This window comes from Triturus cristatus, chromosome 3_1 (genome assembly GCF_964204655.1).
Source record: "Triturus cristatus chromosome 3_1, aTriCri1.1, whole genome shotgun sequence".
NCBI classification, from domain to species: domain Eukaryota; kingdom Metazoa; phylum Chordata; class Amphibia; order Caudata; family Salamandridae; genus Triturus; species Triturus cristatus.
This window is the reverse complement of record NC_140583.1, coordinates 361646125-361663604: the sequence shown is the minus strand read 5'-3', so window position 1 is coordinate 361663604 and position 17480 is coordinate 361646125. Positions and strand designations below refer to the sequence as shown.

Below are 17480 nucleotides of genomic sequence, written 5' to 3'. Positions count from 1 at the left end.
GAGGCATTGTTTTTAGGCTGTGAGTTAGAAAGGCTGGTATCCAGAGGGGTAGTGGCAGGAAGGAGGAGTCGGGGCAGTTAATAGGGAGAGAAGTTGAGAAGTAGAGTCAGCGATAGATAGGGGATAATGAGGGATCTGAGATGCAAGGAAGGATTGGCCTATTATGGCTATTTTTTCGGAGAAGAAGTTAGCTATTTCTTCACATCTGTTAGTTGTGGCCATCAGGATTGGAGGGGCAGAGGAAGTTTGGTTTCGAACTATGTTGAACAGCTCTCTGGGTCTATTTTTCGCACAATCGAGTTGTGTACGGAAGAAGGAAGACTTTCCGTGAAAATGTGTTTCTTGTACGTGGTCCTAGGGGTTCTGAGGAGAGCAAGATGGGTGGTGGAAGGGTGTTGTCTCCTTGTTCTTTCTGTAAGTCTAAGTGCACGTCTTTCATTATTGAGGTTGGAATTGAACCACGATTTAGATGGAATGTTTCTTAGGGTTTTAAGTTTGGACGGGGCAATTTGGTCTAAGACATCGATGACCGTTTTGTTAAAATGCTTGGTGAGTTCATTAGCATTTAGGGAGAGAGGGGTGAGAAGAAGTTGTGTTCGGAGTTTAGACTCAAGTTCACCAGGGGGGATGCGGTTAAGATTTGTAGTCCATTTTGTGGCTTTAATGTTATTGGGGGGGGTGGGGTGGAGCCGAGGTGGCGATAGCGAACAGAATGAGGCAATGGGCAGACCCGTCAATGGGGAAAATGTTGGAGAGGGAAGCCAAGTCGTTGTTGGCAATGATGGCGTCAAGAGTGACCCCTTTCGAGTGGGTGGGAGAATGGCAGAGTTGTTTGAGCTCACTGATCTCAAGAAGATCGGTGAGGAGGTTGATTGAGGGGTCATCAGTCACATTCCAGTGAAGATTGAAATCTCCAAGGAAGAGATTTTTCGAGTTAGAGAGAGACAATTGAGTAAGAAGTTCGGATAGTTCCTCAATGAAGGGAAGTGGGTCTCAAGGAGGGTGGTAGATATTATGCAGTTGAATCGGGGGAGAACCTTGAGACTAAAGTTCGGTTTCAAGGTATTCAAAGGTATTGCGGTTGGGGTTGTTGACAAGGGAAAGTTGAAGTTCATTTTTAAAGATAATCGCTAATCTACCCTCTATTCTCTCAGTTCTGTCTTTTCTGATGATAGAGTAACCCGGGGGGTGGAGGGGGTGGGGAGAGAGTAAGTCAAGGCTAGAAGTAGAGTGGTCATTGAGCCAGGTTTCCGTGAGGAAGGCGATGTTGATAGCTCGCTAAGGATAGTTTCTGATATTTCGATTGCATGTCGAACGGCAGTTCACGAACATGCAGGCGAGGGGTTTAGGCAAGTCTTTGGGGGGGAGCGTGAATGGATGGTGGAACTTTGGGGTGGGAGTCTGGGGGAGAAGGGAGAAGAGGGGAATCTGCTGGTCCCCACAATAATGGGAATGTTAGAGTGAGGGGGGCAGGAACGTTAATCGAGAAATTAGGAAGGTAAGAGTTGCAGAGGTCTTAGAGGTCGGAAGAGGTGAGATGACTCAATGCACGCTGGGGCCTATGGGTACAGCAGCCGAGGGGTGTAGTGTTCCACAGTTTAGGATTAGAGAAGCGTTGTGAGTCAGGGCCGACTGAGTTAGAACGGTTAAAGAGGGACTTGGAGTAGAGGGAGTTGAAATCTTCTCTCAGTCGTCAAGGTTGAGAGATTGCGTTCAATGTTGGACAGAGTCTGGATTAAAGGAATAGGGGAGAACGCGGTTGGGAAAGAGGTGGAGGGGAGGATGGGTTCATTGTTGGTCGGGGGAGAAAATCTGGTGTGAGGAGATGGAGACAGTTCGGGAAGGGGGATAAGAGGAGTGCACAGGTTGTAGGATGCATGAAGGGCCGATGAGAAGGACAGGACATTCCTAGAGTTAGGAGATGTGGCTTGAGATAAGAGGCCGTGAGGGGGATGAGTATGGATGACAGCGGGTGTAGGGGGAGGACTGCAGTAATGAGAGAGTGAGAAAGGGGTCGGGCCGAGTGGGGCGATTTTGGGTGTTCCAGGGAGGGGGGGTAAGGCGGCAAGAGTGTGGTCTGGGGTAGCATTAGGGGTTGGAGGGAGACAGTCATTGGAGAGCGAGTAAGTTTGGGAGAGGGATGGTGTTGTTTGGAGGCCGGGGGGAGGGAGGGTCTCAGGAGGGACTGTGTGATTGGATGTCGAGAATTGGGGGACAGCATTAGCAGTAGAGACGTCTAGGGGAGGGAGGATTAGAGTCGAGGGAGATGGAGAGGGCCAAAGGGGCGTCGAGGGGTTTGGTAGAAGGGGGGTTAGACGAAGGTTTGGATAGAAGGAAGGACAGAGTCTGGAAATGGTGCTCAAAGATGGAGAGGTGGTGTTCAGAGGATTGTATGAGAATATTACCAGTTTTAAATGTGGAGATGTCAATTTCTCGAGAAAAGTTGGGGAAGGGGTAGTGGACAGTTTAAATCCATAAGGAATTTTGCTTGATTTGGATACTGGGAGGTGTTGAAGGAAGATGCTTTTCCATTTGGAGGGGCGTTTGGAGTAGAAGATTTAATTGTTTTTTATTTAGGAGGAAAGGCGGAGGTAGTTGTCGACAATTAACGTTTCAGGATGCCGAATTAGTAATTTATGTTTAAAAATGTTCTTAGCTTTTTTTGAGAGGTTAGGAAAGTAAGTAATGATCCATGAGTTGGGGCCATGTCTAATGAGTGTTGAGTCTTGGGAGGTGAGCGTGTGGTTGAGGGGGTGCATGATAGGTCACTGAGTTGAGGTGGTGGGGGGGAAAGAGGGCAAGGGGGAGGGATGAATAAAGAGTAGTAAAGCAGGTGGAGAATCGGGGAAAGAAGGTGAGAGAGGGAGGTCGGTGTTAAGGGGTGAAGTAGTGAGCAAAAGCAAGGGGTGAGCAGCAATTGGGGGGGAAGTGAGCGGGGGAGGTCAGTAGGACACAGAAGAAAAAATTGCCAAAATTAGGGCATACACAGGAGGGTTCTTCTTATGTGTAGGACCCGGGCGGTACAGGCAAAGAGGAGTCCCAAGTCAGCACCCTCCTTTGTCGGAGGCCCAACATTCCAGGTGTTGGAAGCAGCCACGTCAGGTTTGTGCGCTGGAGGCACTTGCCTTGGGAAACCATCACTCAGGCACGTCACTTATGCTTGCTTCAGGTGCCTCGCCACTTATCTTTGACAGATACCCCGAAATTGCCTCTCCGTCCGCCTAGGTCCCCCTACAAGAGGCCTACTTTCCTGGATGCCTGGCCATGGCTAAGGACGCTACAACTTTGAGGTCAGGCACTCCGGTGATCTTCTCAGGGACTCCCCCTGTGGTGCGTGTTACCCCCTGAACTTGCACCCTTACTTGAACATTTAGTTCTAAGGAAGCAATTCTCAATTGGATCACCAAATGGCGCAACACACTACTTGAAGCCAGGAACGGTCGTCTAAGTTTTCTGAACAAAATAAAATATTTACTTTGGCATTCCTCACTCATAATTGAGGTCACCACTTAATGCCAAGCAAAGTGAATCTTGTCTCCTTGCTTCTCGGGGCGTCCCGCATTGACTGCCCTTGGGCGCCGCAACAAGGGGTCAGTATCTGGGGTTAACTGCCGGTCACCTCCTGGCCCCCCGGCATGAGGCCTACTTTCCTGGATTCCTGGCCTTGTCTAAGGAGGCCGCCATTTTGAGGTCGGGCACCCCGGTGTTCTTCTCCAGGCCTCCCCTGAAGAGCGCGCTACACCCTAATCTTGCCTTCTTACTTCTCAATGTGTCCCCGCATTGCCTGCCATCGAGCGCCGCAGCAAGGGGTCCGTATCTGGGGTTAACTGCCGGTCGTCTCCTGGTGGCCGCACCGCTCCACTCCTTCTTTTGCAGTTAGAATGGCAGCTCAGGCGGAAGGGCGCGTCCGATTTCACCTGTGGCCTCGAGATTTCACCAGCACTCCGTTGGAGGTCCTGTGCACGGGTACCTCGATAACGCCTCGAGAGTCTAGAGCCTCAGCGGTCGCGGCATCCGTGTGGGTCCAGTCATCAGCAGAAATCTTGTGGCGACATCATCGTCATGCACCAGGTGAGCTCCTCACCATCGGCTGCCATCTTGTCCTAATAGTGAAATATTGCTTATTTTCGTTTTCATTATTGCAAGGACTCTCTCTCCCATAGGGTAACATGGGGATTGCCTTTAAATACCTTTTCGGTGTAATTGCTCATTGGGAGCTGATAGAGAATTGGAATTTGGGGTCTCTGAACACAATTTAAAAGTACATATTTTGGAGAAGTAGATTTTTAAATTGCATGTTTGAAAATTCCACTTTTAGAAAGTGGGCATTTTCTTGCTTAACCATTCTGTTCCTCTGCCTGCCTGTAGAATCCATGTCTGGGTTAGGATGACAGTTGGGCTCTTGTGCATTCACTCTAAACAGTCACACAAAGGTAGCTGAGGTGTGCCATGCATATCCTGATGGGCCATCGCCAGAATGATGGGCCTTCCTGAGCTAGAGTGGTGGGAGGAATTGGGTTGTGCCTGTCCTCAAACAAAGCTGTCTCCACCCACCCCCCTGTAGTGTATCTGGAGCCATGTCAGGAAAAGGCACGGTCTTTTGCACTACAAAGACTTTCCTTTGAAGTTTGCCTACTTCAAAAGCAGAAAGGGGTATAAGTATTGGACCACTCACACTCTCAAATCAGAACACTTCTGGACTAAGGGACATTCTGCCGGGAAGAGCTGGATGCTGTAGCAGGAACTGACACTCTGCCTGTTGCTTTGTTGTGGTGGCTTGATGCTTCTGTCCAGGGAGTGAAAGGACTGGACTTTTCTTTCTGTATCCTGCTTCCAAGGTTCTCCAAGGGCTTGTTTGTGCTTGCCTCCTGTTAAGAATTATCAGGGCCATCAAAGACTTCACCTAGCAGTGCCTGGGCTCTTCTGATGAGAGTCCTGACTTGCCAAGTGGTGCCAAATCCAGTTCCTGGGCCTTTGGAAGTAGAATCTAGTGAACTGAAGGAGAAAATCCATGCATTGACTCCCAGTGTCTGTTTTTATCGATGTATTGTTACAAACTTTGTCGCATCACCGCTGCCAGCATCGGAGCGTGGTTCCTGATCTCTGCATCGGCCACGACTTTCACCGCAGTCCCCAATTTTCCGTTGCAGCATATCAGAAGAACTGCTGCAGCATGAGTTTCGAGCACTGCATCACCAAAGCCCGTGGTACACCGCTCTAACTTCCAATGCAGCACCTTCTTTGCGGCTGTGGAATTGACACAGCGCTTCAGAATTTTCTACACAACGTCCCTGGGTGACGATTTCTTAATCGAAATTGCCCAGCAGTAAGGAACCAAGGCTGTGTGTCCAGAGATCGACTCATCACCTTTCCTTCTAGTAAGGAATCAACGCATCACCTTCCCTTCCAGTAAGGAATCAACACATCACCTCCCCTGACAGTAAGGAACAGACGCATCACCTTGCCTGCGTAGCAGTAAGGAACCAACCCATCACCTCCCCTGGCAGTAAGGAACTGATGCATCACTTTGCTTTTCCGGCACCTCTCCTCCCCTGTGCCTCACATTGTCTTTACCAAGGGGGGGTGAGCAGGGGTGATCTTAGCTGTGTGACTCCTTTACACTGACTGGTGTGAGGATTCCTACTTGGACAGGGTGCAAACCACTGCCAACTAGTGACCCAATTTCTAACAAGAGGCCTGCACCTTTAAGCACCTCAGTAGCCACCTTTTCTACTGTGCAAAGTGGTGGCAGTTTGCCTGAGAGTGTCAGTTCTCTTTTCCGGCTCCATCAGGCAGGATCTCTGAACACCTCTGGTGTCTTTTCACCTACAAATCTTTTTCCTCCACATATGCATTGCACTCGACAACTCGACATCTCCACTGTTAAGGACATTCATTTTTTCTGACCGGATTTTTAGTCGGAATGCCTGCGCTTTTTTTACCAAATGCACATAAAGTGGTATAAAGAAGGCGAGCTGTGATGCTCATAAAGTGTGTGAGGTGTGCCTTTCATCTGCACACCTCACTAAAGGATGTAACATTTGTAGTAAAATGTGAAAGAGGACGCAGGGCATCAGACTGCTTAGTTAGATGCTAGATATGAAGGCAGAACAAGAATGGAAGAACATGAAGAGAATGGAAAGATCCTCCTGCCACCATTCTGCAGAAAAGTGTCACAAATCAGATATGGACTCCCACAGACGGAGATCTAAAAGCAGGAAATCTCCCGCACAATATCAGCATTGACACCTTTCCCATTGACATCATTGGCCGACATCAAGCACATAGACGTCGCTGTCGAGAGTTTGGGCCCTGTCTTGTTTGCCACAGACACTGAAGACTACGGTGGTGCTGCCATCTCACTCAAGGTCAGTGTCAAACCCACTGTTCGACATCAAGATCCCATCCGTTGGTGTCAAAGTCTCATCACTCATTGACAAACTCATTCGACATCGAAGAGACATTCTCCACCAAAGACACCGGTTGCCACGAAGAGGATTTCACAACGTTGATTTCCCCTCCCTCAACGTCAAGGATACCTCAAGTCATATCCTCTTCTTGACAATGGGCAGGGTCTCCTTCTACACAGTTGTCTTTCTCATCAGTGTGAGGCTCTGTTACCCCAAACAGATACTGGGCTTCCGCCTATAAGACCTATAATACCAGTGGGCAATCCATTACAGGATCAATTACTGTGCCAAAAGCTTCTAGAGCCATGTCTGTCGCTCATTAGAAAAAGGAAAACTCTATCTCCAATTAGATCTCCTCCACCACTGAAAACTTCTAATGGAAGATACATGACCCCCTCATGCCCAAGAACAGGATCACCTGATTCCATCTCAAATCAGTCATATACTCTAACTTCACCTCAGTCTCAGACTAGGGTATCTCCATTGGACAATATCATTGCCTTTCAGGATGCCCTAGTAAGAGGTGCATTTAAGCTACATATTACTGTGGATACACCTCAACCCACCATGTCGTCAGTGATCTTGGGAACTGTTCAACTGAGGTTCATACCAAGACCCTGTCTTCCTGGTCTTATGGACATTGTTGAGGAAAAGTTCCTAACTCCAGTCACAGTTAAATCGGCTACGCCAAGACCCCTAAAGAAGTACAGGCCTCCACAACAAGATCCTGATTTTCTAAAGTGTGATCTGAAACCGGATTCAATAATCACAATGGCGGTAAGACGAAGGCATGCTTCTGCTCCAGAATCCATGGCACCTCAAGATCGGGAGACCAACCAGATAGATTCCATCAGTAAAAAAGTGTGATACAGCTTTCACTCATTTAAGAAACACTAACACGGCTAAACTGTTAGGCAGATCTCACCGCAAAATAAGGGATGGAATTTAAGCCTTCATGTCTGGCTTACCAACCCACAGACAACAGGACTACCTAGAAATGTCAAATGAGGGTTCATTGATTTTTAATCAATCGATTAGTGCTGCAGTAAACTCAGTCAAACTTCAGCCACTTCTTTTTGTCAGTGTCTCACTGAGGTGAACATCCTGGCTGAGACTATCATCACTAAAGCCTGATGCCCAGTTGAAGATTGCTAATTTGCATTTTTCTGGTTCCTCTTTATTTGACCAGCATACTAAAGGAGATGCTCAGAATGAGAAATGAGGCCGAAACATTAAAGGCTGTCTGCCTTGAGGGACAAAGAAATAATTTAAGTAGCAATACAAGCCTAGAGCCAAACTTTTTTTTTGTCTTAGGGTTAAAACCCTTAGGTGGCCGTAGACTCGCAGCAAAAGCGGCAATCACAAAGGCCATATCGAACCCGTTATCAAAAAAGGAGATTCCCCCCGCTTATCCAAGCCTTCTCAATCCAAGGGTAAAAACTTCTCTCATAACAAGCATTGAGGATCAAACACACCTTAACAGTTTCCCATTCCTGTGGGAGGGGGGGGGGGGGGGCAGTAAGATTCTTAAAGCTATAACCTCAGATGGATGGGTATTGGATATCATACAAAACAGGTGTGCACTATGTTAAAAAACATTTCATGGCTAGTCCCTTATTACATGTCACGATGGCTCATCCAGACAACCTATTGCAAGAGACTGCTGTTCTTCTACAGTAGGGTTCTCCAAAGTTGGTCCAGGAGTGCTGTATCCATGCCAGATTTTTAAGATAACTATGTTTATCTATTTAGGAATATGCTAAAAATCTGCCATGGATCCGGCCCTCCAGGACTGTGTTTGGAGAACCCTGCTCTACAGAAAAGAGCAATAAAAAGAGTCCCCTCCAATCAAGTCAACCAGGGTGTCTACTCAAGATAGTTTCTGGTTCACCCAAAAACTATTCCAAACAATTTCGGCATATCCTGGACCTCAGACTCCTCAACAAATATATCAAAAAAGAAAAGTTCAGGATGCTGTCCCTTCATCTAATATTCCTACACATAAGAAAAAACTATTGGCTGTGTGCAGTGGAGCTTCAAGACACATATTTTTTTATTCCAATAGCTCACCGTCACAGACCATTACTAAGATTTTTAGTGGGAACATATCACTATCAATACGCTGCACTTCCTTTCGGCCTAAAATCAGCCCCCCAAACCTTCTTCACATGCATGGCAGTGGCAGCAGCACACCTAAGAGAGAAAGGCTGGGTTTTGGGAAATGGGACCTTATTGGTATTTCACAGCTGGGAGAAATTTGGTCAGTAGCCTATACAAGCATGTTCCAGGAATTGCAGGATACTTGTATGATTCACCCTACACAATTTTACAAATATTTGCAACTTAGGCATGCGCTCACTGCCCATCTTCCCACTGATACTCCCACCCCAGAATTTAGTGCACTGGAGGCCAAGATCCTGTTGGGGGCACTAGGAAAAGGAGGTGTTTCCCAAATATACCGAACACTGGTTATCAATGCCTCCTCTACTCTAGACTACCTTAGGACATGCTGGGAACATTGGCTGGGCCCCCTAGAGGAAGAGGACTGGTGGGATGCCTTCATGGCCCCCCGGGTCCTTACCATTTCTTCCCGACTGAGACTCATCCAGACATATTATTTATACTGTGCTTATCTCACCCCAGCTAGACTATACCGGGCGGGCCTTTTGCCGAGCCCTGACTGCCCCCGCTGTGCAATGACCCCTGAGGATTTCTATCACATGGTGTGGGCATGCCCGGCGATAGATAGATACTGGACTACTATAGCCTCATAACTTACTGAGCTGTTGGGCTGGGAGATCCCCTGCACTCCTGTGGCCTTTCTCCTGGGAGTTCTGGTGGGCGTGGTAGGATCTTGAGCAGATAAAGCATTTCTGGGCACAGCCCTTATGGTAGCGAAAAGAGTTAGAGCCACTAAATGGAAACAGCCTCAAACCCCTCCCCCCACAGTGTCAAAGTGGCGCAGAGGTTTGGGCTGGTGCGCGATTCAAGAGAAACCGGTATTAATAGCACCGGGCTATCTACAGAAACAAGACAGGGTGTGGGGCAAATGGTTGGGTCAAGCGGAATAGGACGTGTGAGGTGACCTTATGTCGCTAGTATATTTAGGGGGAGGTGCAAGTGTTGTGGCTGAGATGATACGAATAGCACAAACTGTATAGTGGGTTGAAACTTTGTCTTTATCATGGTCATATGTGGCAGACTCTATCGACAGTGCAAAAAAGACTTTGCAACCACAACAACAACCCTATTATCAAAACGGGACTTACAAATCAATGAAGAAAAAACATCTATCTCCACAGGGGCAACAATAGACACACAAAGAGAAAAAGTATTTCCTTCAGAGGAGAAAGTATCACCAACCCAAGCGAAATGTGCACAGTTTTTGCAGCGAGTCAAGCCAACTATTCATCACATAGCTTCTCTTCTCGGGTAGATGACATCCAGCATTTTCATAGTACCTAATGCACGATTCTACATGATACCACTTTAATTTTGCCTACAGGATCAATGGTCACAGAGAACAGGACTTTGGGAAGATCCGGTCTATGTAACACAGAATGCACATCATACCTTCACCCGGTGGACCAAGTGTCAGAATCTGCTAGCAGGAGTGCCTTTTCAGAAACAAAACACCCTCACAAACTTTCATCACAGATGCCTAACTGACAGGATGGGGCACTCATATGGACCACCTCACAATTCACGGACTTTGGTCTCAAAAGGAAAAATCTTATCATATAAATTTATTGGAGCTCAAAGCTGTACATCTAGCTCGCAAGGCTTTTCTACCATCTCTCACTTCCAAATTTCTGATGAGCCAAACAGACAATACCACTACAATGTACTACATAAACAAACAAGATGGAACACGATCAAGACAACTGTCACTTCAAGCTTAGACAATGTGGCATTGGCTACTCACAAGAAGGTTATCATTTAGAACTTTCCACATTCTAGGAATCTAAAATGTAGAAGCAGGCTTTCTCAGTTGTTTTCACGAAGAAAATCCTGAATGGGTTCCCAACGACGAGGTGGTAGACATCTTCAAAGAATGGGGTGCATTAGATTTATTCGCCACAGCTCAAAAAAAAATGCCAAGACTACAGGTCCAGGGCGCCAGAACCACAGTCTCTGGGCAAGGCCCTTTTGATCAACTGGTCAACTTCCAGCTGTCTATGCTTTTCCACTCATACAACAAGTAATTCAGAAGGTATGGAAATCGAACGTCAGATTGATACTGATGGCACTGGATTGGTCGAAACTGTGGTATACAGCTCACCAGTTATCCATTGTACGTCATAGGCACCTTCCACTCAGGCTGGATCTCCTATCCAGGCTTCCGGACAGAATTCTACATCCAACGATCCAATCATTGAATTTGGTAGCATGGCTCCTAAAATCACTCAATACAGCCATCTAAACCTTCCTGAATATTGTATGAACATTTGAAAGAAATCAAAGCGATCGTCCACACAAATCTGTTATGAACTTAAGTGTAAGCGTTTTTGTATATGTTGTCCTAACAATAGCTTGACCCTGTTAAGGTACAAGACAATTTCTTCCTCCTCTATTTATTTCATTCCTCCTCTATTTATTTCACTTAGTCCGATCAGGCCTACAATTCTCATCCATTAAGGTACTCTTAGAGGCCATTACCACATGCAGAAAATTCTGAACGCAGCAATCTTTCTACAAGAGTCCTGTAGTCAAAGACTTTTTGGAAGGAGTAAAAAAGTTTTTCCTCCAGTCAGGAGACCTTCTCCTTGGAAATCAAACTTAGTACTATCAAAACTGATAGGCCTTCAATTCGAACCCATCCATAGGTCAACATTGCAACATTTGTCATTGAAAACTAAATTTTTGATAGCCATTACCTCTGCACGTAGCATTAGTGAGTTACAGGCTATGTCCACTATAGTACCATTCATAGTCTTCCGTCATAATAGGGCAGTTCTGAGCATGCACCCTTTCTTTTCTACCTAAAGTGGTATCAGATTTTCATATTAACAAATCTATCGAACTCGTTACTTTTGTTTCCTAACCCTAGAACTACAGCAGAGAGAAGTTTACGATCTTTTGATGTTAGAAGAGTGCTAAGTTTCTATCTAGATAAGTCGAAAGGTATGATGAAATCAAAGCTACTGTAGAAACTTAAAAACAAATAATACCAACGCTCTGTCACCACATAAGATGAATAGAATTTATTATAGGTCAACAAAATAATACAAATACATGCAGCACTGAGAGAGACAGCATGGCCACTGAGTGTTCGAAGAGGGGAAGTTTATTGATGCAAACCACAAAAGGAAGAAACGTCATTATGAATGTTATACAGATAAAGCATTGAATATTTGTCCAATTAGAGAAGGCCTTAGCAGCGTGATCCCATTTATGGTCTCGGATATACTGTTGCTGATCACATGTCCTGAATACTTGACACTTTTGGGACTGTCCAGTCTGATGAAATGTACCAGCCTGCGTACTTTTCCATAGAAATTATTCCAATATCGATCATGTAGCAATGTTACTTCTAAATACGGTATGCTGAAGCGCCTGTGGCTAAGCTAGCATCCTGTACTGTTCGAATGTGGTTCTTGAGCAAGCTTTGCGTTGCGAGAGCATCTTTCTTTCTGCACCATGGCAAAGTACAAGCATTTGACTAATGATTTTGTGTCACTGTCATGCAGGCCTGTAAATTGGTATCAACTTAAAAAGATGGTTTCCACATTACCTCAAAACAATCCATTGCGAGATTAATAGTCTCATGTATTTCTCTGTGCTACAAAATTGCAAACAAACCTTTGCCAGGCAACCCTAAAGTTTATTCTACAAGGGGAAAGGCAGCAACCACAGCTTGGGTCCGACAGGTTCCAATCTTAGATGTTTGCAAGGCAGATACTTGTAGATCTTTACATACGTTTACATGACACAATTGTCTAGACACTGATACTCAGGCCGAGGCAAATGTTTCACAAGATATGTTGAGAAACCTGTTCAAGTAATTAAGTTTTGTCGCCATGGACTGTTAATTCACTGTAGTGCAGCTCTATCTGCTAACACACATTAAAAATTCACAGCTTACATGTCCCTCACAGCTGCATTGTGTTTTTTTTCCCTCCCAGTGTACTACTCTATTCAAATTTTGACTGTCAATGATGATCCTACGATGCAGAAGGAGAGGTTACATGCCTGTAGTCCTAGTTCTGCATCATAAGTATCTTCATTGAAGTCCCAAATGACCCTCCCTCCTTCCTCCCCGGCTGTCAGACTATATTTATAGTGTGTGATTCACTTAAAAAAAGAACTTACAATCTCAGGCAAATTGCCACTACAGTGTATGGTGAGATCGGGTGCCGCTGAGGTCCTTAAAATGCAGGCCTCTTTTTTTAATCTCATCAGTGGTAGCCCTTCAGGCTGCTTTTCCTCTTCATGCATACAGGCAGCCTTTTTTATGACGGTGTTAATCGTTCAAAGGCTATATTAGACTTTTTCCAACAGTTCTACTACAGCATTAAGCTGGGAAATACATCACTGATAGACTACAATGAGACTGTATGGAAAATTAACTTTCAGTGATGAACATTCTTCAGTGCCTTTTTCCTGAACTGTTAATATATATTGAAGGAGGTGTTCCGGGGTCCGTACAGTCAGCGGGGAATTATTGAAAGTTTGACTTAAATGAAGATCCCTATGATGCAGACCTACGACTATAGGTATGTAACGTTTCCTTAAGTTTCAATAACAAACATGGTGGTTTTGGAGTAGGGGTAAATAGAATAACTGTGACTAGACAGAATGTGATTTTCATATTTCTATAGGAGGCAACACTAGTGTCTTTAATTATTGAGAAAACCTAATACAATCATGCAAGCAAGGCCTATGTAGAGATCTGTAAAGTTTTCACCATTGAGTACACAATCCACACACAATAGCTTCTGACCTTTCACTACTTGTAATTCCATTACGAAATCTGAGAATGCTTCCCATACTTCCCACTAGCATCTGTAAAATTATTGGCAAGAACTTCGAAACTGTTCATGGTAGTTTGCAGGAACTTCTTGGACAACTGAGAGATGCAAACTGCCCTCTGTTTCATGCACATTCCTCATGGAAAGGTAGAAAATTGCCTTCTTTTGCATAAAGATAATAAGAGAGATTGAGGAAAGAAAATACAGTGCATGCAAGAACACTGGAACATCCAGCCTTTTGGCAGTGCTGACAGTGGGTGCTAAGCCGACCAAAGAACTCTAACATTAGAGAGCAGGCAGCTGATTTTTAAGTGGTCTCTCTGATCATAGTTAGGCTGTTTTGCCACGTGTTCCATATTTGTCCTAGATCTCTTTGCAACCTATTATCAACTGCTAGAGTGGATCAATGGACAGACTGCCAAAGCCTAGGATGCCTAAAACCCACTATGATACATGTGAGTCTAGAAGCATTAGTATGGATTAGCTTGGCTTTTCACATGGAGTCCACCTGGCACATGACCCACCAGGTGCCTGAGAAGCTCTGTGCACATGATGGTACACAGAGCAACTTTAACAAATGTCTGCTAATACCCAATCAAGATCAACTCTAACAAATGTCTGCTAATACCCCATCAGGAAGCCCTAGTACATGCCCCCACCTTGCAAATTGAAGATGACTGCCTAGCACATGAGAATGCTTGGAATGTTTATTTTTTTACACATTTTGTAGGTTTCTGGATCATATGAATATACAAGTAAGATTTACATAAGCTAAAAATGTTGACTTAACCTTGGAATGTTGAACAGTGTGTGTTTGTGCACCTCACTTGGCACATTGAATATGTTTGACCTATGTGAGAAGCTTAACTGGCACAATGAGCATCCCTAGCATATCTGTGGAACACCAGTGGCAGACAGACACTGTACTAGCACATTTAAGAAGCATTACATTGCATTAAGCAGCAGCCCTGCTATATTGAACAATGCTCATGTTAGCAGCCTCCCCTAAATAGATTCTTCATAAATTCACAAAATGTATACCAACAAACTGTATTTAACAAAAGAACTTCATTAAATAATAACACATATCCCAACAAATCAAGTATACTGTGGCATGATGCAGGGTTCACGGTTCATTCCCCGGCGCCGGCGGCAGGTTAGCCCAGCACCATGTGACTCTGGGCAATAGCTCGCTTAATCTTCCCGAAGGCCCCCAGCGCCGGGACACCACTTCGGAGGTAGCTGTGCGCTTTACAAATACTGGTATTTCATTCATAATGTCAATGTTTTATATAATGCCAACATGTGATGCAATTGATATTTAAATATGACACATCATATGTGAGGCCATGAGGAGTCCATTTTAGGGGTGAGGTAAAGTTTTAATGGTGGAGACGCAAGTTATGATTTCTGCAGTGGATCATAACTTACAAATTTTTGAGCCGTTTCGGTTTTGATTTGGAGCAATGACTTAAACAGTAGTTTTTTTTGTGAATTTCTTAGTATTTTCTGTTAAGTGAATGCTAAGGTGTTTAAAAGGAACGTTACAGGAGAGAATGTGGTCTAACGGCTAGGGCTGTTGACCTTAAATCTGGACAACCAGTTTTGTATCTAAGCAACAACGCTCAACATCCTGTGATTCTGGGCAAAACACTTAATCCCCCGTGCCAAAGAAAAAAAAATGAATGTGTTCTTGTGTAATACAACTGGTGCTCTTGTAAAGCGCTCTGATACCTGATGCCTTCCAGTCAAGTTCGCGCTATATAAAACTCTGGGGGTAAAAAAAAAAAAAAGTAGCAACACTGCATGTTCATTTATGCTGTTGGTGAACAGTGGGGTTAGGCCTGCAGCTAAGCACTGCACCAAACTGCTCCTATGTCCAGACCTAGCAGCCCTCAGCCTATGAATGTGCACAGTGGGTGTTGTATGTGGTTGCTTGTCAGAAGATGAAGTCGAGAAATATCCTGTTACACGAATAGGGTAGCAAAAATATTTACAACCAATATAATGTCAAGGGTTACTACATATTGCAAGTATAGATTTACTATTTTTAACTCCTCATATATGTACCTTAAGGATATATAGATCTATATTGGCTGTTGCCACTGAGTGTTGTAGTTAGGACCTAAAGGAAGAGCATTTTTTGGTTTGCTAATAACTTTATTGCCGTTTGACAAATCTTCAGAAAACTTGCCCAAAAAAGTTCATCCACCTCAGCTCCTTCCTTGAAAGCTTCTGCGTTAAGTTTGGGCAGAAAAAAACTAAATTAAATTAAAAAGGGAAGGGGGATCCCACAAAGCAACTTCCCCCTGCAATATCCATAGAGATTTTTGAACAGCACTACAGCCCAAATGGTGGAACAGAATTACACCACGTTTGGCAGAAAGCTGGATCTTTACTCACAACGTGTGCGTTTTGTGATTTGGTATAAATCTTTTCATAAGCTATTAAGAAATTAAGGCTCAAAATCTATGTATATATGGATGGTTACGTTGCGGGACTCTCGCAGGAGTCACACGAGAACGCAACTTTAAATAATGGAGCAGTCTGATTGGCCAAGAGGGCCTCTCTTCCTGTCAGCCATCTCGCTCCCACTGGAGCGAGAAGCTTCTGCGAGTCCTGCAGGTGCTTGCACACTGATTGCCTGTCTGCATCAGGCAGAGAAACGAGAAACGAGGGACCCTCTCTGGGGGCAACTTTAAAAACATATTGGACTTTCAGTGGATCCCCCTCCTGCTCTTGTGAGAGTCCTAGGGGAGCCCAGGGGCCGCGCTGGCTCCCGCAATAGTCCTGAAGGATCAGAAAACCATTTAAACAAAAAGAGGGGTTCATGAGTGTCTCTAGTGTGTTGGCCGCATGTGGGCGGTTGGGCCTGCAGCTAGTACACGTTGTGCACAGCAAGGCCATGTGCGGCTATGGTTGCATAGTTTCGTATGGTTAATTTTTATTAAAAAATCTTAGAGATTCTCTGGAAAAAAACAAAGGTTAAAGTGACGTTATAGTTATGTGAAAATGTTAGTTTAAACATATCATTTTAAACTAAAAACATACTCTATTATGCACTAGTTGTATTTATTTCAAGTAACTGTAACTTGCATCCTTGCCATGCACTACGTATGACCTCACATATTACATCACTCATGAATTTCTGTGAGATCACTGATGCCATCTGAAATGAAATCATTGATGACACACACTGCATGATGGTGGCACAAATTATAGTTACATGAAATAACTATGGTGAATTTTAGTAGGGTTTTCTTTTGTTTAAAATGGTAAGTTTAAACTTCCATTTCCCCTATGTTATTTTAACCTTTGTTTTAGTTCAGTGAACACACACGAACACACACACACTCAAGCTACACAATGTGACGCTAAGTATGATCAACATATACCTACCTACATATACTTATCTTGCCTATATGATATAATTCGTAGCACACTATTTAACATTTGATATTCTAGTATCATACCTGGGTGCCAGTGGTTTATGGGGTAAACTGCATTTTGTTTTTACCAAGCAACCTCCAATGCATCCAAGCCCTTTTCTTTAGAGACTAAAGAAATTCACTAGTGTTGGTAGATCGCCCACCTATTTGTAGTAAGTTCAAGTGAAAATTGATGACCTCATCTGTGACCGAGGTTTTTATTTTTGTTTTTTTTTGCAGATGCACATAGAAGCTGCCAAGTTGCTTTCTTTTACTGAAGAAGAATTTATGAAGGCTCTGGAATGGGGAAATTCCTAACGCAATGAAACAAGGCATCCTGTGCTTTAAATTATCATTTCTTTTATGTACACAGTATTTTGGAAGTGTTTTTTTTTTACTCCTATATGTGCTTTACTTCTAAATCTCCATTTTCAGTAAAATTTACATTTTAGTCACCTCTTACTTTGCGATTAATTTGTTTTCTAAGGTTAGAAATAATGGCTTGTGAAACTAATTTCTAATTGTTATTACTATATTGAAAACATGATGTATGAGGACGTTTAGGAGCAGGATGTTCTGATCCATATCTATTTGTGACTATGGACACTTTCTACTCCTTTTCCCATGCCATGCAGAGAATATAACCACAATTACGACAGACACAAATCAAC

At 44.2% G+C, this 17480-nt stretch overlaps 1 protein-coding gene across 2 annotated transcripts in view; it reads left to right on the top strand.

Annotated features, from left to right (window-relative positions):
• TEX9 (testis expressed 9) overlaps positions 1 to 17271 on the top strand; it is a 448029-nt gene extending 430758 nt beyond the window's left edge. For both annotated transcript variants that reach the window (XM_085644128.1, XM_085644127.1), the window contains one exon: positions 17050 to 17271. In XM_085644128.1, the coding sequence (XP_085500254.1) occupies positions 17050 to 17127 (78 nt within the window). In that variant the 3' untranslated portion in view covers positions 17128 to 17271. The remainder of the gene's footprint in view (positions 1 to 17049) is intronic.
• The last annotated feature ends 209 nt before the right edge of the window (positions 17272 to 17480 follow it).